The 22,770-nt window shown below is 41.1% G+C and overlaps 1 protein-coding gene across 5 annotated transcripts; it reads right to left on the reverse strand.

Annotated features, from left to right (window-relative positions):
- Positions 1-264: 264 nt before the first annotated feature.
- On the reverse strand, positions 265-22,472 carry BEST3 (bestrophin 3). 5 transcript variants are annotated; one of them, XM_027679686.1, is made up of 10 exons: positions 22,320-22,472; positions 18,515-18,684; positions 16,724-16,818; positions 15,933-16,166; positions 10,701-10,855; positions 9,923-10,000; positions 9,368-9,520; positions 6,008-6,088; positions 4,546-4,697; positions 266-2,223 (listed from the first exon to the last, which is right to left on the reverse strand). In XM_027679686.1, the coding sequence occupies exons 2-10, from the start codon at positions 18,664-18,666 to the stop codon at positions 1,314-1,316; spliced, it is 2,010 nt and encodes a 669-aa protein (XP_027535487.1). In that variant the 5' UTR covers positions 18,667-18,684; positions 22,320-22,472; the 3' UTR covers positions 266-1,313. The 5 variants fall into 5 exon arrangements, with proteins under 5 accessions (XP_027535488.1, XP_027535489.1, XP_027535487.1 ...); XM_027679687.1 differs by lacking the exon at positions 9,368-9,520 and having other exon boundaries at positions 265-2,223; XM_027679689.1 differs by lacking the exon at positions 18,515-18,684 and having other exon boundaries at positions 16,724-16,804.
- Positions 22,473-22,770: the final 298 nt, after the last annotated feature.

Consider the following 22,770-nt stretch of genomic DNA (forward strand, 5'->3'; position numbering starts at 1 on the left):
CAACCGTCTGGGCAAGAGAGCTGGGTGGACTTGCTGTCCATACAGTCCATACTGCTTTTGCTGGCTGTTGCAAACCCATAATTTTCTGTGTCCCCCCTTGTCTCTGTTCTTTCCATCCCCCTTTTCCATGGAGACCATCTACTTGGATACTTACTCATGGGAGAATGCTGGTGACATGCTCTGGACTGTGTTTTTGTAAGTGTGGATAAAGAGCTAAAAGCAAGGGGCTGCTGCTGCTTTCCTAGCCTGCTTTGAGGCATCTTGTAGGAGTGACAGCTGAAAGGCCAGGTCCCTACCAGGAGGTTTAGGGAGGTGGCTTGGCCACCCCTGGAGCAGTAGGAGACACCTAATGCTGGTGCAGATTTGGATTAACGGAGAATATGTGTGGTGTGTCTGGAAGCATGGGAAGGGGGCAGGGGAAGGAAGTAGAAAGCAATTTTGCTAGTGGTCCTGGGCCATTTTGTTGTCTGCCTGGAATGACTGTAGCCTGTGCACTTCCAGCTGAAGATCTCCACAAGACTGGAGCTCTAAGCTCAGTTGCCCCTGCAGCTCCACCACCTCTTGAGAGAGTGCCCCAGCCCTGTCATCATGAGAGAGGCTACCTGGGAGCCTCATTTTACAATAATCAGCCACTGGGTATGCCACATAGGTGCTCCAGAGAGCAAAGACCAAGACTGAGACTCCCCATGCTCTGTTTTGCCTCTTCCTTTTTTCTTAATGAACTTAAACATTTAATCCTTTTATTTTTCCAGTGGCATAGCTTCAGCAAGAGCGGGGCAGGCTATTGTCTTACACAAATGAGGAGCCTGTTCCTCCAGGCAGTAAGAGATGGTGGGCTGAATCTCTCCAAGCTGAGGAGGGAATTGAGCCCACACCTCGCCTTTGAGGCACTCGAATAGAAAACAAAAGTCTTCATGGGTCTTACAAGGATGTCATGGACTTTAACCTGATGGAGTGGACAAAGGCAGCAGTGTTCAGTGTGGATCCAAAGTGGACAGAACCATCTCCGCTCTTCTGATAACCTTAGTGTTTCCTCTAGTTGAGCCTACGCAGCTTGCTGTCCTGTGCACTGATGCTTTGCATCCACCCCTGAGGCTCCCAGTTCTCCTTGTTTTCCCCACAAGGTCATGGGTTGCAAGCTAACGACCAAGTGGCTTAAAGTATGTCACCACAATGCCTCTTATTTAGGTCCCAAATCCTCTCTTGGATCTTGCTCAGGACTTGTCTGAACATCAAGTCTGCCCTTGCAAATCTGTATGAGAACTACGTTCAAGAGAAGACAAGAAGTTCAGTCAAACCCAGAGGAAGCATGGTCAAAGTTTTCTTTCACTTTCTTCATTAGAAAATTCTACTATGGCTGTTTCTTTACTGTCCATGTTTTCCCATAAGTGCTGCATCTCAAACATCTCCGGTGCAGCAGCAGAAGTAACATTGTTTCCATCACTGAAGGTCTTTTGTTGTGAAGTTGTCCTGGAGTCTGCTAAAGGTGGTGCACTGTCAGCTGTACTAGGTGTTGTACTAGGACTATGGAAGCTTGGTAAACTCCATCGCTGAAGGTTTCTCTCATGATCTGTTATAAGACCAGCAATGTTACTACCATGGGGCTCATGTCTGGCCTCTCCTATCACACTAGGAAGTGACTGATGTGCCTCCGAGCTTGAGATGTATGGAGTCATTTCCAGGGGGAAAAAAGGTTGGTTCAGAAGAGTCACATTTGCCTCGGCTAGGATCCTTTGGAGTTTCTCTTCTGGCATGCTTGCAGAGCGCTCTGCTGGCAGATCTGGTTTGTCCAGCATGCCAAGTGCATTTTCCTCGGCTTCAGAGATGATGACCTCAGGAACTGGCTTGTTTGTCTCAGATGAGGTGTCACTGTCACCGAACTGTGCCTCATTCCTTGAGGTTTCAGTTATGGGTCCTAGATCTCGGCTACTATGAAGTCTGTTACTTCTGTCAACTCCTTCATGTTTCTTCTTGAAGCTCGAGGCAGAGTGCCTCCCTCTTGTGTGCATTTCCTGCAGCCGTCTGATGTGCCCCTTTTCATCTGCTGGGAAAAACACCGAATTCTCACTTGTCTGCCGACTGTAGCGCCGGTGAGTGGGGTATGAAGGACCCTCATGGACACTGAGAAATCTCTTGACTCTTCTCAACACTGAATACTGTCTTCGGTGTTTCTCCTCTTCCCAGGGCCACTCTTCCCCATAGAGGAATTCGGTATCAGCCAGCCTGCCAAATAAAGCCAGGTAGTAGGTGTCACTTATGTATAGGAAGTATTAGGTCTTTATGCACATATATCCTGCTGTCTCAGCAGGAAGACATAGGAACCAAGGCCCTAGTGTGTCTGTAAGAAAGGATGAGAGTGCCAGGAAATAGTGCCTGTGCCTTTGAACCAGCCAGATCACACAGAGAGCTCTCAACATCCAGGTGCCTCTTCTCCTGAGGACCAGGCTGGGAGGGCATTCAGCCAAGCATCTGGCACCATTTCATATTTGGGCTGCAGCCCTTTGAGGCAACTCCACATGGTTACACTTGTGCTTAGAGTGAGGGAAAGGGAAGAAAGAAGTCCTGCTTGATGCTGTAGTTATTTTCAGGAGAATCCTTTGGTCAAAAACAAACACAATGAAAAAGCTACTGCTGGAAGCAGAGTGCAACAATTTCAAAAAATGTTGGAATTACTCAGATGGCCAAATCTCACTTCTGGGGCATGATAGTGTGCCTGAAAGTCTCACCTGTACCTAGTGCTCTTCTCCTGCTCAGCCTTGGTGGTTCATGAGAACAACTGTTGCTGCACCTGCCAGTCAATTCAGTACACATTACTGACTCAGTGCACCCCAGAAGACAAGCCAAACTGGCCTAGTTATCAGTCCTAAGGGCAAGAATGGCAAAGGGGCTTGGGCCTAATCTAAGGTAAGGAGCACAGGGAGGCAACACTACCCTGGAGGGACAGAGGAATTTCATCCAGCATTTGTGAAAATCATAGTTTGTGTTGGAAGGGACTTTTAGAGGCCATCTAATCCAACCTCCCTGCAATGGACAGGGACAGCTTCAACTAGATCAGCTTGCTCAGTGCCCCATTCAACCTAACCTTGAATGTTTCCAGGAATGGGACATCTACCACCTCTTTGGGCAACCTGTTCCAGATGTCTACTTGAGGTGAATGAAGAAGGCTTTGGATTTGGGCTCAAGTTTTGTATATTTGCTTTGGACTTGGATGAATCTTTAGAACTTGTTTCTGAAGTCTGCATAAGAACTACTCATTATTTTTAGAGATATAAACAGAGAAACAGTTCAGATGAGAAAATAATGAAAAGTGAACACATCAGAGCTGTTTGCATTTCACAGGGCTAACAGGGATCTACTTTTTATTCACTCCTTCCTTCATATTTTGTGAGAAGTCCTTCTTATTAAAAAGATTATTTGCAGACTTAATAATGTTTCTTCTTTGCCACCTTTTCCCCCTAGCAACTGCAGTAAAATAAATTATATTCTATGAGGTTTTCTTCTTTACTTTTTTAATGTTGTTCTTTACTTTTCTCTTTGGCATTTTATAGTTTTTCCAGAAGTAAATAATTCTGAAGAGGCTGATTGCAATAAGAAGAACTCATATAAACTCATTGTCCTTTGTAGTAGAATGCATGCAAAATGAAAAAATAAGAGGAATAAAAATGAGAAACCAGCAATTTTGAGGTCAAATGAAACAAAAAAATTAAGCACCTTTTATTTTGATAAAGGCGGGAAATGATGGGAAAATTGTAAACATCTTGAGATAATTTTTAAAGTTAACAAAATGGCTACTGTAAAGTTTTAGAAAAGATTTGCAGATAAGAACATCTACTTGCCAGGTATTTGTTCAGTCATGATAGGATTTACACTTACTGACCTGTCTATATTACAGTGTGTCACAAGTCTTTAAAAGTAACAGCTTCTAAACCAACTGGCCTGTCATTGATTGCTCAAATAGATCCCAACAACAGGGAGCAATCCTATATCCGCTATATGTTTCTTATGTTGATCTCTGCAAATAAATCCTCTTCATCCCTTCACAAAATCTGACCACTCCAACTTGCGTGTCCAGATGCAAGTCAATGAAAAGTCATACAACATTTAAGATGATTTTTTGTTGGTCTTCACAAAAATCTGGACTGATTTTAGCTGTCATTTGCTAACTAAATAAGCAAAGGAATAGCTATTTTGCTAATTGGGGGTGTATGAAGCAGCTGTAGTAAAGAAAGTATTTTTAAGAAAAGTCAGTCACTGTCTTCAGGTGCCATCCAGTGCTCAGAGACTGTCAATAAACTCTCCCTGCAAACACGCTCTATTTACTAATTATACAATTTAGCTCTGTGTGCACGATTTGTATGTACACATGGACCACTGGAGACATCATCCCACCAACACCAGCCTGTCCACTCCCTCCTAATATCACTTTCCATTTCCATCTCCCCTGCTTGCAGTACTGTCACAGCCTGCGCTGACTATCCGTCAATCAGCGTGGGCTGTAGAGGTGGTGATCTTTCTGACGGCATTAAGGACCTTAGTATCACTCACCCCATTTCAATAGTCGATCCAAGAAATGAAGGAATACAGTAATCAGCAGCTGCTTTTGTGTAGGGAGGCCGAGCAGAGGAATCATTCCAGTAAATATCTTTCTCCATCCTTGGCAAGTTCATGTGCATCTCATCCACCGCCAGAAGTGAGACCTTAGATTTTTTTTTTGGTATAAATCATGTCACTTTCAGCATAGTACAGGATATGAAATAATCTGCTTTATATTCCCTGGGCCAACATTTCTTTCAGAAACCCTATAATATAAGCTGTGTGTGATGGCCTGGGCATTAGGAAGAGATTCAGTATTATAAAATAAACCCCCTATATCCACCTATATTCACAAAAGTGTAAATTCTATTGTAACTTGAGTCTTCTGTACTGCAGAGATATTTATGTCAGATTGCAGTCCTTTCCACACGCATGATGTAGTTAAATGTGATCCTCCATGTGCTATGAAAAGTTTGTGTAAAGTATTAGCTGTGTTCCTTTAAATGTCTGGAGGTCAAGAATCTTTCTAATAAGCTTCATCCCCATTTTAAGACATTCAGAACCAAGTATGTGACCATCCTGTTCTAGGGCCTATATTTTATACAAGAGGCTGTAAGGCACTGTAGCATGAGTACCCTGAAGTAGTGCTAAGCCAGAGAGCATCTTTGGTAGTGTGAAGTCCTTTCCCACTCCTGTGCACACCTGCATTGCTTACTTTGGTTAATATGGTGGTTTGCTTGGCCTGCCCTTGCTCCCTCTAACTCCTGGGCTCTGCTTTGCTGTCTCAGTGGTCCCCAGCCTAAGTGGAGTCCCACAGCAGCTCACCCAGCCCTGCGCTTGGCTCTATGCAAGGGGAGCAGCAGGTGCCTTCTCGTGTCTCTGAGCTCCTTCATGGCACAACAGACAGGGGCTGTTTGGGAATTGGGGATATCTGCAATAAATGTGTACTCTGGTCATCACATAGCTCCTGCCAATAAAGACACCGGCTCCTGTAGCAACCACAGATGCTGCTGTGGGTGGCAGCATCAGAAGATGAATGGTATTGGCCCTGCTTATTAGTTCAGGGCCCTACTTGGTCTTTTTAGCATTTTCACTGCCTTTTTTTTAAAGGAAGGTTCACATGCAATATTTTAATCTCAAGACTTTCAGATTAGCAAAACGTGTTCTTATCTATGTGGGAATGGCTTTTGGATTTTGCAGGATTGACCTACATTACACGTTTTTCCAGGCATAAAGTGATCTTATAGTTTGAGGTCAGCTGTTTACATGTTTCGTCAGACATCATAAACACCAAATGCCAAAATCAAGATAAATTATGTTGCCAAAAGAAACTCTGGGGATCACAACCTTCAGGGAAAGAATTTGTTTTGCTGACATTTGGTGCCCTAATTTGTACCTCAATTTAAGAAACAGGATTAAATGTAATGATAACCTATCATGCAGTAAAGTGGAAAGTAGAAATAACAACAGCAACCTGTAAATTTCTATCGATGCACCAATTAGTTTCAAAATCATCATCATCTTCTCCAAATGGATTAATAAGCTGTTCAGCTACCTGAAAAGAAAATGAGACAGTGAAGAGAGGTTGGAATGCCATGTCAGGACTACTGCTGCAGAGAAAGTAAGACTGGATTTTTCTCTCTCTCCCTGCCTGTCACTTGCATTCATAGCTCGATTTCCTGTTTGATGGTTTTGCCAGCCTAGCAAAGGAAGAGCTTGCTTTCCCTATAGATTCACAACTCTCTGCCTTGCTGGTGCTGTCAGTCATGATTGTTGGTGCTGGCCTACTGGGAATTGACACATGTCTGGCCCAGGGTAATTGTCACATAAGATAGTCATTACCTTTCCTTACTGTTGTCTTTGGCTCATTTAAATAAATGGTTTAGCAGCTAGGGGCTCTGCTTACTGCATTGTTATCTATGATAGTCTACCAGCCCATTGGGTCAGTATTCCCAAGCCTTGCAGCTGGAGTTTGCTGGATGGAGTAGAGCTTGGCTCTCCAGCTCAGCCCTCAGACCCTGCTTCTTTATCAGGGTTAATCCTAATGGCACCCTTCCAACAGCTTTTCAGGAAAAGCAGCCCACAAAAACCTTGACTCAAGCAGACTCCATGTATCATCCTAGCCAAATCCAAGAGACAGAATCAGAGTCTGTTCTTTAATTTAGCCTTCTGGCTTGGGTTTCTCTACCTGAAGTGATTGAAACTGCAGGGCAGAAGCCCATCCTGTGGAGGAGATAAGCAAACAGTGAGCTCAGGCACCTTGGTGATGAGGCACCTTATTCTGGGAATGAGTCTGGGAAGGGAACCCTCTCTGGCTGCCCTCATCCAGTAGAAAAACAACCAGAGACTGCCCCTTCATACCCATGATCACCAAAGTACATTGTGGGGAGAAAGCACATAGCTGCTGAGGGAGAAAAAAAAGGATGAAATAGGAAAATTAAAAAAAAAGGTTTTAGGAAGTGCAGTCTGCTTCTCTATTTCTTACTTCCTTGGTACACTGAGGTTAAATATCTTCTCCCTTCCATGCTTTTCTCCTTCTGTTTATCTTTCTAAGCCCTGCTTTTGAAGCCAATCACATTCTTGATGACCCTTCCAAGCCTTCCTAGTGGTCACCAGGGCCATGCACAGAAGCAGCAATCAATCGTTGATTTAATGTGCATATGGGTAAAGAAGCTGCATGATTAAACAGTCATGCTCATTAACCTCACTATGAACAGCTATGATCTAAATAATTTATAACAGTAAGGTAGTTGCTCCCTTGGTATTTTTCCTATGTGTCTCTAGGTTGTGCCTATGGGTAAGCTGACTCTTCCAGGCCACCACTTCCCAGGCCAGCGCTGGCAGATAACAAAGGACCTACTGAGTACACTAACCCTATGAAAACACATGTAAGGAGGAATGAAGGAAGACAGGGGCACCTGTGCTCATACTCGTTGACCAGGCCTATGTTATTGAGTTCTGGGTATAACTATGAAAGTGCTGCAATAGGAAGGAACCAGAACACAGTCTGTGCTGTGGCTCTGGATCAGCTTTGTGTGAAGCAGAGATCACCACCCAAAAAACCTATCACATGAGCTTAAAAAAGTGGGACAGAAGGAACAGCAGTGGTGGCCTTTTGCTTGGCTGACCTGATCCTGGAATGTGAGACATGGCTTTGTTCTCCAGAAAGGAATGTAGTGCTGGTCAACTAAACTCTGTATTTGGACAGTCCATCTATCCTTGTAATGAAAATGGGGATTTAGAAGTGTCTCACCTGATGGGAAACTTTGGCCCTGTATTGTAGGTATAACAGGCCAGGCTTGAGGCCAAGGAATGAGCTCAGTTTAGCCATTATTTCTGAGGAATTGCCAAATTACTGGAAGTCAATATCTCAGGGCCCTTTTTGCTGCCTGGCAGCCAAAGGCCAACACACTCAGCAGGAAACCGACTGTAACCTTCGAGACAGAAATATCCTGACTCGGGGCACTGAAGGTTTGGATGAACCTCCAGTCTGAGGGAACACTGCTGATATCAAATTAGCTTTTTAAAACTTCTAATCCCTTTCATTTCCTTATGCAGAAGATTTTTCAGTTACGATGGCATCTCATACCTGCTGTAGCCAGGAGTTGGCTGCAAGCCCTGAGCCTAACTGGAAGAGATGCTACTAACATCCTTCGGTGCTGGTGAAGGGGAAACCATTGCCCCTCAAGAGCACCAGAAGGGCAGTCAAGAGGAACAGCTTAGTTTTGTAACCCACTAGTAAAACCCTGGAAGACATTGCCTAGAGATAAAGCCTCACTTTTCTCCAGGAGAAATTGCTACCCTCAGTGCACCAGCCTCCCTTCCTCTCTCTCCTGCTCCCATCTGGGATGGTTCCTATGCAGCAAACCCCTTTTTCCCCCTGATTTCCTATGACACAGGACTAGAGTAGCTTGCCCTGCAGCCTCCCTCACAACCTGCCAGATCGGTATGCTGTCTTCCCTGCTTACCCTTTGGAGCTGGCTGGGGGAAGGGTCTCTAAAACTGGCAAATTTTGTGCAATGTATATTCTAACAGAAAAGTCAGAAGTTTCTTCTAAGTTTCCAGCCATGATAAATAAACACAAAAGGAAATATTAATGTGCACAGACCCTTATGTACCAATTTGATTTTTATTTGAAACTTTTTTCCAGTTAGTCTACTGCAGAGGAGAGAATCACCTTGAGATACCTGGCTTAATTACTCAACTATCAGACTGATGGTGATATGTTAACCTAGCAGTCATCAATGGGCTGATGGGCAGCATCCAATTCCTTCTATAACTGTTTTTAATGAATGTTTTTATGTAGTGGAGTTGTAGCCAATATTGGCTGTCACTCTTTCATAGCCCCCTGGAACTGGAGACCTTTAATTGCCTACATCTGATGAGGTTAACAGCTGATACTAGAGGCTGGCTTTGATTATAAGAAGAAATTATGATTCAGTCCCTTTCAGCCAATGCCAGGTCTGGAGCAGTATTTCCCCACTGAACAGTGGAGTGGGAGAAAGGATTTTTTCTTATTTGTCATCTATCGTTTCATAGGCCAGGCCCTGAGACCCGATTTTTCTGGAGTAATATTCCCTTGCGATGTTGTGGCTGCATTGGTGCTACTCAAATGGGCTCTTTCAGGTTCATGACCATTTCTTACCGTACAATCAGGTGGAATTAAAAATGTATTGCGTGATGTTTCTATATGACCACAGAACACTTGGGGCTGAATTCAGCTTTGGTGTAACTCCAGTAATCTCTGGTGATTTTACAGTGTGTCACAGATCTGACACTTTGACCAGCCCCATAGAGAGGGTTCCCCCATCACCTTTCCAGAAAGCTAGTTTACCTTGAGCCATCCTGCGTAGAAGAAGAACTGTAACAGTGTGAAGATTGGAATGTAAATATCTAAGTCATGGCCCTGATACCCTTGGTCAGTATCCAAAAATTGGCGCCCTATCAGGCAGGCAAAGAAAAAAGTATAGACTGCGAGAGTAACAACCTGCAAAGAACAAAACTTCATTGAAATAATGGAATAATATAATCTTACGCACAAAGCAACACATACTCAAAGGCCTGTGACTGCCTTTTGCCATGTAATTTATGAATCTGTAGGAAGGTATTGCAAATAGAAAGGCCACAGGTATAATTATGGCCAGGAAGAACACCCAGGAAACATAAAAACATTTCAGTGCTTCCCTCCCCTCTTCCAAACTATGCAAGATCTTCAAAACATCTCTGCATTAAATATGACTTAAATAGTTAGCAAGGCCTCCAGGGTCCTGTGGGAGTGAACCAGTGCTCCATAGCTCAGAGACTCTGGTTGAGACTATAAACGTTTTGTACCAACCTCCCCTTTTTGGAAATCGTGTTTCGAATTTACTAAAGGAAAATAGCTCAGTACCTGGGTATAGACCAGTGGAATTCCAACCCAGTCATAACCAAACAAAAGACTACACCAAGACCGGTATTTATTCATCTCCTAAAGGGAAACAAACAAACAAACAAAACCCAACAAACTCCAACAAAATAAAATTGCATGGGGTACCATTATGAATTATAAATATTTTGTGACTGTTCATTTTTGCACATATAAAAAGGACAGGGAGATATGGAAGTAAGGTATATATAAATTGATACCATAACTATATCCAGCACCCCTTTTGAATATTCACTTGGTTTATGGAGTTGGAATGCTTAGTATATTATGTATTTATTCACAAACTATCTTCTGTTTCTATCTTATCCCCAGCCTAGTGATACATGAAAGAGAATATATTATATCATAAAAAGGATGTTTTACCACTTAATGAAATATTCAGGGAGATTATCATCCCTGTAACTGATATTAAAATCTTCAAAATGCTACATTATTCTCATTTCTCATATTCTCAGCAACAAAACAAGTATGAACTTACAGTGATGTTACAATAATATTTTACTCATCAATTTATTGCTGCTTTTAATACCTTCTTAGTCATACAAAAAGAATCCCAGCGGACTGCTGCTGTGTGTGTTTGAGTGTACATTGGTACACAATGAAAAGTGGGATAAATCCTGAGTAAGATAATTTAGATGACACAGGAGATCTGTGCACATTAAATAAAATCAATTATGTAAGTGAAAAGCTACCACATAGTAGTTTCAGATTAGTTTTCTGTAGATTTACTTTTTCTACTTACATTCATCAGTGTCTGCAGATCTACACTGTCTCGAATTCTTCCCTCTTTTCGTGCCTTTGATGCCAAATTTCCAAACCAGACAAATGGTACCCAGTATTTCAGGTGGGGAGACTTAAGTTCATCAAAAAGTTTTCTTTCGTATCTTGTCATAAAACCTGTTTACCAAAAAAAAGTCAATTTATTCTGTGCTTTCAGTGCTACTGATACTATAAATTTTGAATATGTTTGAATCTGTTCATGTGATATTTGCATAGAACTCTTCTAAACACAATTTATAATTCTAACTAGTAGCCTACTACTTTTTTTTTAGCTTTTTTTTTGCCAAGATAGATCTTGCTTGAAACAACTTATTTTTGCATTAACTACCCATGCAAAATTCTTCATTACCAATATAGGCAATAATTTACTATTACTGTGTTCTCATATCTGACTGCTGACATATTGTAGATACATATAATGCTAAGAATTGTACAAATTACTCTCTAGTTTCATATTCTGCTTTCAGAAAAATAAGGAACAGGATATATCAGCCAAGAAACTATCACTTTTCAGCAATGACAGCTTTCAGCAGCATCTCAACATATGTTGTAAGGGCAGTTACATGACCTTCTGATTCTGATAATTTTTTGGTAAATTTGCAAAGCAGTGAGCAAGCAACAGAGGATACAAGTGCATTCACGAAACAGAGCTCAACAGAGAGTGTACCTTCTGCCAGCGAAATACTTCCCTGCCAGATTGTTTCATGTTTTCTTTGGGCTTATGAAGGCGTGCAAAGAGACGGAGGGGGAATCGTGAACAGAAGTCCCGCTGCTAATGGGACACTGGGCCAGGTGACATGCTGTGGGGCTGCAGGCTGAAACTGCTCTCTGCCTGGCAATTTGCCTTTCTCGGGTGCTGGGAAGGTATTATGTTTCCTGAAGAGTTCCCCTGCCTTGTGAAATCCTTCTTCTCCCTGCTGCAAGCAAGTCCATGGTCAGATATCAGGGGAGCCAGGGCTGTGTGTGACAAAACCTGCATCAGAGCCAATTGCTGCCTGGGACTTGGCAAGGGAGCAGCTGGGCTTTGAAACAACACCTCTATCCCATTGGAGCAGAAAGTTCTGCTCTGCTGTCCTCCTTCCACCCAGCCTTGGATAAAAGCATCTTCAGAAAATTCCCATTTTCCTTTGTCCAAATCCTGGATTTTCTGGGATTGGAGCAATCTTCAGGTTCAGAGGATCTTAATTTTTGCTCAGGTGTGTGTCATCTAACAGGGTGGTATAAAGCTTCTTTTGCTGTGTTGACATTAGCTCTGAAACAGGACAAAGTTAGTAACATGACAGCCCCAAAATAAGTGGCTCAGCCAATCAATTACAAGTTTGAATGCTGAAAATTCAATAAGGGAATTGAGAGTAGACTCCAGCTAGTAACTATGTCTGTGGTTGCTAACATTGCTAAAGATAGATGAGGCAGCAAAAAAATAAATATACAGAAACTTAGTTGTGTCATATAAAAATGTGAATAAGGATAAAGAAGATTTGCTAAACACGGTGACCTTCTTAAATATTCTGTTGTTGAAGAAGATGTCACTGTTGTGCAGTTGCAACACGTTAACACAGGAGATTTGAAATACTGCAACTACTGAGAAGGAAGGCAAGGACAGGACAGAATATTCTGTGGTAGAGGAAATGTTCAGCAGCAAGACAGTACTCCTGCAGTATCCTGGAATTTGAGAGCAGAATAAGATAAAGCTTTTAAAAGGTCTCTGGGCAGTTTGTAGCCAGTTCTCATAATCAACTGTACAGAAATAATCAGGCAACCAGACAAATTGACCTGCTAGTCATGACTCGTGACTCCTAAAATTCAGTCGTTCAGGCTGCCTTCCATTTCTATCTGGCCAGCCTGATCATTACAGGACAGGAAAGGATGCTTCTGTCAGGCTGAAACAGACAGACAGGATAACAGTCTGGAGTAAACACTGGATGCAAGTCACTTGGAGGCTCTGGGAAGTCATTATCTGGAAGGACACAGCCTGAGGGGTGCCACGAAGAACGGCAAAGCTCCAAGGATCAGTTCAGCTTTCCACTGAAACTGGGCACCTTTTGTTCAGGAAAGCTCGACAAAGTCTTGTTCTTTTAACAATAAAGTTCAATTTGACATTAGACCTAGTATTCCTATTGCAGAAAATACTGGTGAAGGTGATGGCAATACAGACAACATGCAGCTCTGAACCACTTGCTGTTACTGCAGTGGTAAAGAAACACTTCGTATTCCATAAAATACAGGGGAGGATATCAAACCTCAGTTATTAAAATTGCATGGTTTCTAAATGTGGTCATACTATTTGTTTTTAGGAGTATTTAAAGAATTAACTGAGAAACTCTCTAAAGAACACTGGATTTGACAAGCACTGGAAGACTGGAGCAGCTCCAGAAAACCAGAAATATTTGTCAAATATTGTGCCAAGATCTTGAAAAGGATGATCTAAGGAATGACAGGGCACTGAATCCTTGTGGAAGTATGAGAAGATTGACATGGGGTGCAATCAATAAAGAATCAAAGGGCACTAATGTGAACAGTGCCAACCAAAGAGATCTTATGGGATAATTATTGATGAGAACACAAGCCTGGCTGGAAAAAAAAAAAATCACTCATGCTCTTCCTCAAGTGATTAGAAGAGTATTCAGTTTTCCTGACAAAACGGAGTGGTTTGAGATAAGACTGGTTCAGGGTACCTATATCAAATATTCTGATTATTGGTGGTTACAGAAGAAGGAACAATGAGCAAGTAGATAAAAGTTACACTTTCTGCTTCTCTGTTATGTGGGAAAGGGTTAATCTAGATGCTTCCTTCCAGTGGAGGATTTGAGACTGCAGACTTCAGCCATCCTTAGGTATTCATGCTGTTGAGCTCACACCTCATGTTTTTCTTCAGCATTTCCTATCAGCTCTTTTTGGTGGCTCTCTGACCAGTGGCTCACTCTATTCTCTGTTTTTTAAGACTTGTGATCTTGAGCATCCAGCTTCCCCCTTGCACCTTGCAGCCAACAGAAGTGCTATCTCAGGACTGCTGCTAGGCATTTGACACTTATGGTATACGTGCTGCAACACTCAGCATCACAATGTCATGAATCTACCTGCATCTACTGCCTACAGTTCCACAGAAAATGTTAAGAGTATAAAAATGAGTCAGGAGGAAGGTCCAACACTGAAGTCTATATCCTATAGGGAGAGACCATATATGGTGAAGCTACTGAGTGTTATTCAAGCCTTTATGCACTATTGAGAGGAAAATGGTGTTTTCATCTAATTAAAAAAAAAAGAAGAACCCAAACCCGTTACAAAATCCAGTGAATAGAAGATGACTGGGCAAGTTCAGACTGAGAATAAAATTGCCCTCTTCAACAGCAAATTCACTGAATGTCTGTTCACCTAGGATGCACTGTAGACTCCAGTATATCCAGCTGAATTTTAAATCTGGGCTGATTGTATTCCTAGAAGATATTACAGCTTAGTCAGAAATTGCAACATGATAAAGGATGCTGTTAGTAAGTTTTTGTGTCTTGTGTTATGGATGAGTCAGACTAGATTATCATGATACTGTTCTCAGATTTAAAATCTATGAATTTAAGCTGTTCATTTGCTGAAAAGAGAAACATGTAGCGATAGTTATGCTGTGGCAGTTTGCAGTTTGACAGCAAAATGCAAAATCGTCACAAGTTGTTTCAATGATGACTGTGCTGTATCACATTCTGCTGCTCACATTCATATTAAATGCCTCCCTCCCATGCAGTCTGATATGGGAGGGGATGATTGCAGAGTATTGTCTAAATCACTGGATGTTAATAGGAGCAAAATATACCCTGAAGTGCTCAGTATTGCATCAATAAAAATTCTGCATCACAATATGCATTAAAACGTACAGAAGGAGGACTGAAATCCAGAGCAGACTACACTATCAATACTTAGATATACAGTTTATAGTGAAATATTTTCCACTGTTAAAAAAACTCAACAACCAAAACTTGTTTTCCAGTCTACAATTTTTGTACAACACTGTGACATTCTGTCTCTTTTGGAACAGATTGTCTTTAGCAATAGGGAGGCAGAGCTGGATTAGCTGCCTGGAAATTCTGTAATTTTCCAGTGCGTAGTAGAAGCAAGTTGCTGGGGAGAGCAACAGAAGCTTCCTTGATCTCTCACAGGCTCAGGTAAACACTGTTATTGCACAGCACAAGGAAAAGAACTTCAAAATCCAATGAATCCAAAATAAATTATTTTTTTCCCAATAAGATTGGTTCATCCTGTCTGGACTTTTTTTTAATATCCAAAGGTTCTCACACGTATTTGAAATGTGCATATGTATATGTACACTGCATATTTTAATGTGCTGCAACTTTGCTTATTAATCTCTGACAGAGGAAGAAATTTAAGAAATTAAAGACATTCAGTAAAAAACATATGACTTCTCCTATTTGGAACAGATCCTCATATCTTTGCACTGGTGTTCTACCTCTGACTATGCCAGTCAGAAGGCACAATGTCACACCTTGCCTTTAAATATTCAGTGGTCAGTCCTTCATAGACAAGCAAAGTGTTACATGACTGAACTCCCTTCACCATCATCACACTCACTGTGTTATCAAAACAAACAGAAAATGAAGACATGCTTAATACTTAGGACATTTATTGCTGAGAAACTAAGGTAAGGTTTTAAATTTAAAGAAAAAACCCTTGGGGCTGAGGGTTTTTTTAAGTAAATTACAACACTTAAAATGCAGTCTACTTAAAATAAATTGAGATAAAGCTGTACTTGTGAAGTGCTTACACAAGAAAAAGTTGTATCCTAGACATTGAGGCAATGCCATATAACAAGTTACCATTCCTACTGCATCATACTATATTGCAGCTTTGTTATTTTTCATGCTTTAGAGAATATTATACCTGTTCCATATGCCTGAGTATTTGGGGCAGGCCTATTGCCTCCACTGTGTCTGAAAAAAGATTCACATAAGAGTCTTAGACTCATTTGGTTTCTACAGTGTTGCTAAATGAAGACTTTAGAAGTATTAAAGATGCATGCTTAAGGTCATGTCATTTAAGTCACTAATAAAAAGATGACTGCTTTGACATGGGTTAGTATGGGGCACACATGGGGCCACAGAGGACAGAAAAAATGAGTCTGGCTCCTTCTCTCCCTTAGCCCCCCCCTCTGAGGGAAAGGAAAGCAATTTTGTGAGCAGGACTCTGATACCTGCTCCTACCACATGGTCCATGGTGGGGAACCTTTTGTACACGGCTGTGCTCACAGAGCGAAAGATCAGCAGAGACGTTAAATTCACATAACGCATGAGAGTCCTCCTTAAGAGACGCCCATACTCATCTCTGCCCTGGACACAGCTAGAGATGAGGAACATCAGACGATCTGGCCATGGCAAGTTCACAAACTGGTTCCACCAGCGATTCACCACCAAAGTAACATAGAAACCTGGGGATTAGAAGAAAAAAAAGTCCAGTACCTATCAGGATTTCTACTTGGGTTACTTTGATTTAGTTTGCAGAGTATTATTCGTAACACTAAGCCGCTACATTTCCCAGAATAAATGCAGTAAGTCAAGTCAAAGCCCAGAATGCAATCAGTGCTAATTATTTAATAGACACTGCAACTTAATGGCACATTCCAGCTGAGTATCTCAGACTCATGAACTTCCAAATTTCCTCTTCTGTAGTGAAACTTAAGTGGATTTAGTGCCTTGAAAGATCAGGCATAATGTATCAGTATTTTTTGGCAATATATATACATATATATACACACACACATATATGCAAACTTTTTTTGTTGGTATATTAAGAATATAAGCATAAGTGTTGATGTGACAAAAGCAACTTGAATTTAAGGAGACCTGTTGGAAGCTGATGATTTATCGTGAGTCTCTAACATCCCACATGCCCCTCAGCTCTGAAATGCTTCCATGCGTGGACATTCACAAAATGTGTGAACAGAGACAGTGTTGGAGAATAATTTCACATGTAACCGGTACTTACCAAGCACAAAAGTTACCGGGATTTGTTCAGCATATTTGTCACAGTAAATTGATAATTTTTCAAAGAACCGTTTTTGGCTGCCTGTAAGAAAAAATCTGCAGCAAAAATAAAATGCATTTGTCCTTTCATAATATTCTGGCACTAGCTACAAAGTGCAAATATGTATAAATAATCAGGTATGTGCAATGGGGAGCAACCTTTGCTAATGTCTTCAGGCGAATTCTTAAAGGTAACGTCCTGAACACTTTTGGCATGTATTAAAAAAGCTGGAGGAGAAGATAGTATTATTCCCTGCTCTTTGCAGTTTTCTTATTACTAAGTTGACTGGCACTACTAATTAGGATCAACATACCTGGGGAGAATCAGTTTGCTGTCTCATACCGACCAAAGATGATAGTAAGCTGTAAGTCTGCAAGTAGAGTTTGCTCTCATTTTTCAGAGGGGTACTTAATGAAAATACTCAGGTCTGCTTGAATTCCAAAAGGTTACCAATCTCTAATTGCTCCTACTTGAAAATGTCATGTTGTTGCAGCAGTTTTTTACTCTTACTCCTATGAATTTTTTCTTTTCCATAAGATTAAAAATACAACAACTGTATTTATTTTGCAGTGAGGAAAATATTCACCAAATTATAGCAAATTGAGTGGACCATGTCAACTGCTGCCCATGGGAAAAGATATGTACAAAATACAAAATAAAACAAGCTTAAATATAAACTTTTTTTTAATTGTATAGATGAGTATTATTACAGTTATTCTTTGATTTCATAGAAAAGAAACACATAAAAAATATTCAGTGGGATTTGTTTACAATTGTGCAATAAAAGCTGGAGCACATATAGAAAGCTTCCCATGGTGTATTTACCATGGTCTTCAATTGCCTGACATTTCAGTAAAACTAGATTAATTTAAATGAATGTGAGACTCTGTTGTTTCCTTACATATTAATACTGTAATTTTCTTTCTGAGTTTACAGGTATAGATTACTGAACATTTTGGAAAATTGCTGATTAATGACAAACTGAAGCTCATTTTCTGCTTGCTTCACATAAAAAGCAGACACAGGTATAATTACGGATCATGGTAAGAGCTGAATCATGATTTTGATACTTCTGTGTAGTGTACTTCATCAATTAAAAGTTTCACTGTACTAATTGATGCATTCCATCTGTCATACAGCTGTTTAATTCACACCTTGGTGAAAGAAGCAACTCTTCTAACTGATCCTCCCAAGTGCTGGATGACACAGAGATAATAACCATATCTGGCTTCCATGCAGTTTTCCTTGGCTCTCTGCAAGCCTAAAAATAAGGTTTGCATGCCTTTCTAGCTTTAAGCAAAACTTTGCTTTTCCTGGCTATATAACCTGATTCTCAACTTATTACCTCTTGGGGTTGTTAAAGAAATTACTACTGATTAGCTGAAGAATTCTGCAAGGAGAATAACTGATCATCTAAAGCGGGGAGGCACACTCACCTCCTCCAGCTCAATATCAGAACAACAAAGGCTGTATAACCTAGGCTAGCTATGAGTGTTTATTTAGTGTAACTTCAGTAGGATAGTTGCTCAATGCTGGGCTGAAAATACAATCAGCTGAATATGATAGAATTTACACTCTCCATACTTTATCTTGAACAGAAAACTAAACATGGAAATGAAAGCACGTTAGAAAAAGTCCAAGGAAAAAATAATAATTATGTAGTAACCTCCCCCCATCACTCATCAGCCTAACACTAGGAAGTGTGAAACTTCAGTATAACATTTAATGAGATGGGAATTGGAAAGAGTGTACCTGTATAATACACTTATCGCTGTGTAAAGAGTAGCAAAAACAATAAATTCTCTGTACAGCAGTTTGTAGATGCTGCCTTTCCACCTTAGGAGTAATCTGTGAAATCCAAAGAAAGTGGCATTTGCTACTTTGCTGGAATAAGTGACTGTCATCGTCTTGGCAGGCTGTGCCTAGAAACAGTAGAAGAGAAGCAGGAAACCAAGAACATTTTAGACAGCATATCCTAACCTGAATGCACCCTTGTATAGATAGATACATAGACATACATGCACATATAAATATATAAAAGTATGTGTACATAAATACATGGTGTGTGTATTCATATACATATAGAAAGAGAGAGAGAAATAAAAATCTTGTAGTTACAAGCCCTATTGAGTCTGTCCCTGCAGATTGACTGATGCAAGGCTGTATTTGGGCTTTACCTCAAAGACCACCCAAACTCAATAGTTAACACTGAATGTGGCCACTTTCCTGGATGGCAGCAGCAGAGACATGTTACACCTCTGAAGTCTCTGATTATTCTCGGTTTGCTCCAGTCTGCTGCGAGCGAAGTATAGCAAGTAAGTTTGCTTGAAATTTTTTTCAAAACTTCTCAGTTTCTTGCTAAGAGAAGTATAGCTAAATTACACAAATGCACCTTCGTCCCCAGCCAGTATTTTTAGCTGGCTTGGTAATTATAATAATCTAAAACACAAATGAGATTTGGAGACTGCCTCTTTCATTACCAGTTATGACAGCAGCTGAGATCAGCTGGAGAACTCTGTTATTTCTCACCTTGACTTACCAGACTTACTCATCAATATTTCAGCATTGCATGGCCATGCAAAACAGGCCATAGGGTTGCTCAGGTAGGCAGGATGCAACACAGTATAATTAAAGTACTACTGAAAGTACACAGGTAAATACTTTGTGCTGGGTTTGTTACTTGCTTACCCAGTATAGGGAGATGCTACAGAAATTTTGATGTGCTTACAAAAAAATCCAACTCCAAATGTGGGTGAAAGAAGTTTTATACAGCATGCAAGAAAGGGAGTAACTAACACGAGCACCTCCAGATAGTTACTGTGTTTCACAAATATGATTCTTCTCTATATTTTCTTGATGCCACTGTAGGACATTTATACTTGGGGAAAAAAATCTGAAACCCTAGTTAATAGATGACTTGGTAGTATTTTATGCAACTTGGCTCTGTCTCTGATGCAGAGCATAAAGCATGCCATTAAAATTCAGCAGTAAAAGCACCACTTTTTCTTTTAGCTGCCAAGGGAATCAGTAGGGAAAAGACACCATAAGCCTTGTGCTACTGACAGGGTGTCTCTTTTCCTCTGCAGAATGGCTGCTTGAGGTTCACCAGTCCGGGATTGGAGATTATTTTTTGTTGTTGTTTTTTTTTAAGACACATGAGTTTTACTATTTAGCATCCAAAAGCTTTCCCTGAGCTTTAGCATAGACCTTTAAATTTTTTGTTGTCATTGCTGTACGCCATGAAATTCAACTCAGGAGCCAAACTGGCTGACTGGAATGCAGAAATACAGTCCTGTCTGCTAAAAATTCTGTGGTCAGGATTCAACGCTTAAGAAAATGGAAAAAATGTCCGTCCTCCATCAGAAATGGGGCTTTATAAACAATGAAAGAAATCTGTGGCTGGGCTATAGGGGAGGAATAGGGTAAAAAAATACCCTTAAAAATACACTGAGTCTCCTTGGATCGCTGTAGGAGGCTTTAGGCCATGGCGATTGATACTGCAGAGTATGTGTGTTCAAGCCATATCATTAATGAGTGTGTCTCTATCTCCCCACTAATATGCAATTTATAATGGAAATCTCCAGTGAGACTGACTGCATGTAGGGACTTCTTAGATTTTGAAAAGATGTCTGATAATGTGAGGGCTTACAACCCAGCAGGAACCCAGACCCTCAGTGTAACACAGTGCCACAATGAGATGATGAAGTTAGACAAATACAGGATGAAGCAAAACATAAATTGCTACCTGTGGGGGCAACTAAATATCAGAACACAGGACTGGATAGACACCCTGTTGTTTAGGGTCTTTAAGCTGAGAGCAGATAGTTGGACAGAAGAATTCACAGAGCTGAGACACACAGGGTTGGGTCTGAGGGCTCTGTTTGTCTCCCCTGATATCTGGGCATCTGCTAAACTTTTCATGTGGCTTCTTCTGTTGTGCATCATGGAGGGAACAAGATTGCTTGCAGCACCCTCACAGCATCTGCAGCTCTGCAGGAAGGCAGTGATTAGTGTCAAAAACACAGTTCTCAGTTTCCGCACATGGGGTTCAGGAAGGATTAATTCCTCCCAGGCATCCCAGTGACTGGAACTGCCAGTAACTGGACAAAATGAGTTCATCTCCTCTACTGAAGTAAATCCTGTTTTGCAAGGCCTAGTGGATGGGTTTTGGCCACAAATGCAGAGCTGTAATGATAATAGGATTCAGGATTAAGAATATTCTTCCCTGCACTGGGCTGGGAAATGGGAGTTTTATCCATTTGTCTGCTTGATTCAAGCAACTACATTTTACTTAATCAGACCCCAGCCATCTGTCTTAGCACTTAACTCAATGCCATTGGCTCTGAATAGAAACTCTTCTCATTAACTTTGGAGGCACTGGATGCCCCCGCTTTTTCTTTCTGCCTCTGAAATGGGGCAAATAAAAGTGGAACTGTAAGAGCAGTGTCAGGCTTTGGTGCCTTGGTTTCCTTGCCCTGCTTTGCCTTAGTGCACTGCGTTTTAGTTTCCTGCTAAGCAAATACTTTATTTAACATTTATCATTAGGTTCATATAAGGACTTCAGGACAATATAATTCAATGTCCTAAAATATACATTAGGTCAGATAAGGTGACTATAGAATGCTTTGGACTGTACAAAACTATGAAAGATAGAATTCTGGAGAATTCTGTTGTCTGGAAACAACTACAACCACTTGGGTATGACCTCCCCATGCAATGGGAAGTTTTGGTGTAAAGCCTTGAGCTGAGCCCGGCCCTTGCACGGTAGTCCTAAGCCCTTGGTTCATGGGCAGCATGTCGACTGAGAGTCCTTCCAACATTATATTACTTATGGCCACAGGAAATTAAAAAGCTAAAACTGAGACGAACCGGAAGTGCAAAGCATAATGATGCCCCCTGGCACATTCCTTTCTGAGCACTGTTTTGGCCAGGGCTGAAGGACAGAGCACATTAGATAACACAGACACAGGTGTTAGGAAAAACGTTCCTATTAATTGTGTTGCCCTTAACTTCATTAGCAGATGTAGGGCTAGGCTGGTATGGATTTGTTAGTTTTGGGGACATAGTACAAGTTATGCCCATTTGCTGCCTGTAGACACCTTGACTCATATCTATGATGTTGCTTTTCCTTTTGCTCAGTGTTTATTCCTTCTCTGAACCTTTCTCAACCACAGGTTGAAATGTGAGTTATATGTTACTCCTGCACTTTTGCTAAGATCAGAAGTCTTTAGCCATAAACACCTAAAAATATAAGTGTGTCCCACCCCATTAATATTGAGCCCAACTGTAAATGGGATTTTTGTCTAGCTGAGAATTTCAGGATACATTAGGATTCAGAGAGAAATCACAGTAAAAAATAACAGCCATCAGCGTTCCCTAACTGACCATGAAAGACACATTACACAATGTATAAATAAATAGTGCCTCTACACAGACCTACTCCTTGCCGTTGTATCACTTTATTTCTTGGTTCATGGCATAGGAGAGAAAGTGAATGAGAGAGATTTGAGTTAAGCTAACTGTAAAAACATATTAAGCTCACACTATATCCACTGACCTGCTATCTTGATTCAGCAATCCAAGCCCGAAAGTAAATCCTGGACCCTTCCTCTTTCTCAGACGTCCCAAACAAAGTCCCCTTCAGATCTGCAATGGTCACCTTGCTCTTCCCTTAACCTGAAGCAAGGGGTTGCTGCTGCCGAGCCCCAGGAGAAGTGGACTGACAAGAACAGGGGTTAAAATGTCTTTCCACTTCTGGAAGTCTGTTTTTGCCAAGTACTCTGTCCTGTCAGTTACAGAGGGAACAAACGCAAGCAGCAGCAGCAGCAGCAGCTGCTGATCTTGCTTTTTTCTAGTCTATAATTATAACGCCACTTGCCATCAGAAGGACCTCTTTCATTTGAATAAAGAATTTTGCAATGGTTTAGCTGGCACATACAGTTTTTTGCATTTTATTTTCCTCAAAATGGGATGGACAAGAAGGGAGCATTTTGTTATGAGACTTCTCT

This window comes from Neopelma chrysocephalum, unplaced genomic scaffold (assembly GCF_003984885.1).
Source record: "Neopelma chrysocephalum unplaced genomic scaffold, ASM398488v2 Primary Assembly neopelma1_59, whole genome shotgun sequence".
NCBI lineage: Eukaryota > Metazoa > Chordata > Aves > Passeriformes > Pipridae > Neopelma > Neopelma chrysocephalum.

Bases quoted from the DNA above. Each gene is read 5' to 3' on its own strand.
- BEST3 (XM_027679686.1), bottom strand. From the start codon at position 18,666: ATGACAGTCACTTATTCCAGCAAAGTAGCAAATGCCACTTTCTTTGGA. The intron at 9,521-9,922 runs GTACTGAGCTAT...TGTTCTTTGCAG, and splicing joins TTCCACTGGTCTATACCCAG to GTTGTTACTCTCGCAGTCTA. The intron at 4,698-6,007 runs GTTGCTGTTGTT...AAAAAATCTAAG, and splicing joins GCATCGATAGAAATTTACAG to GTCTCACTTCTGGCGGTGGA.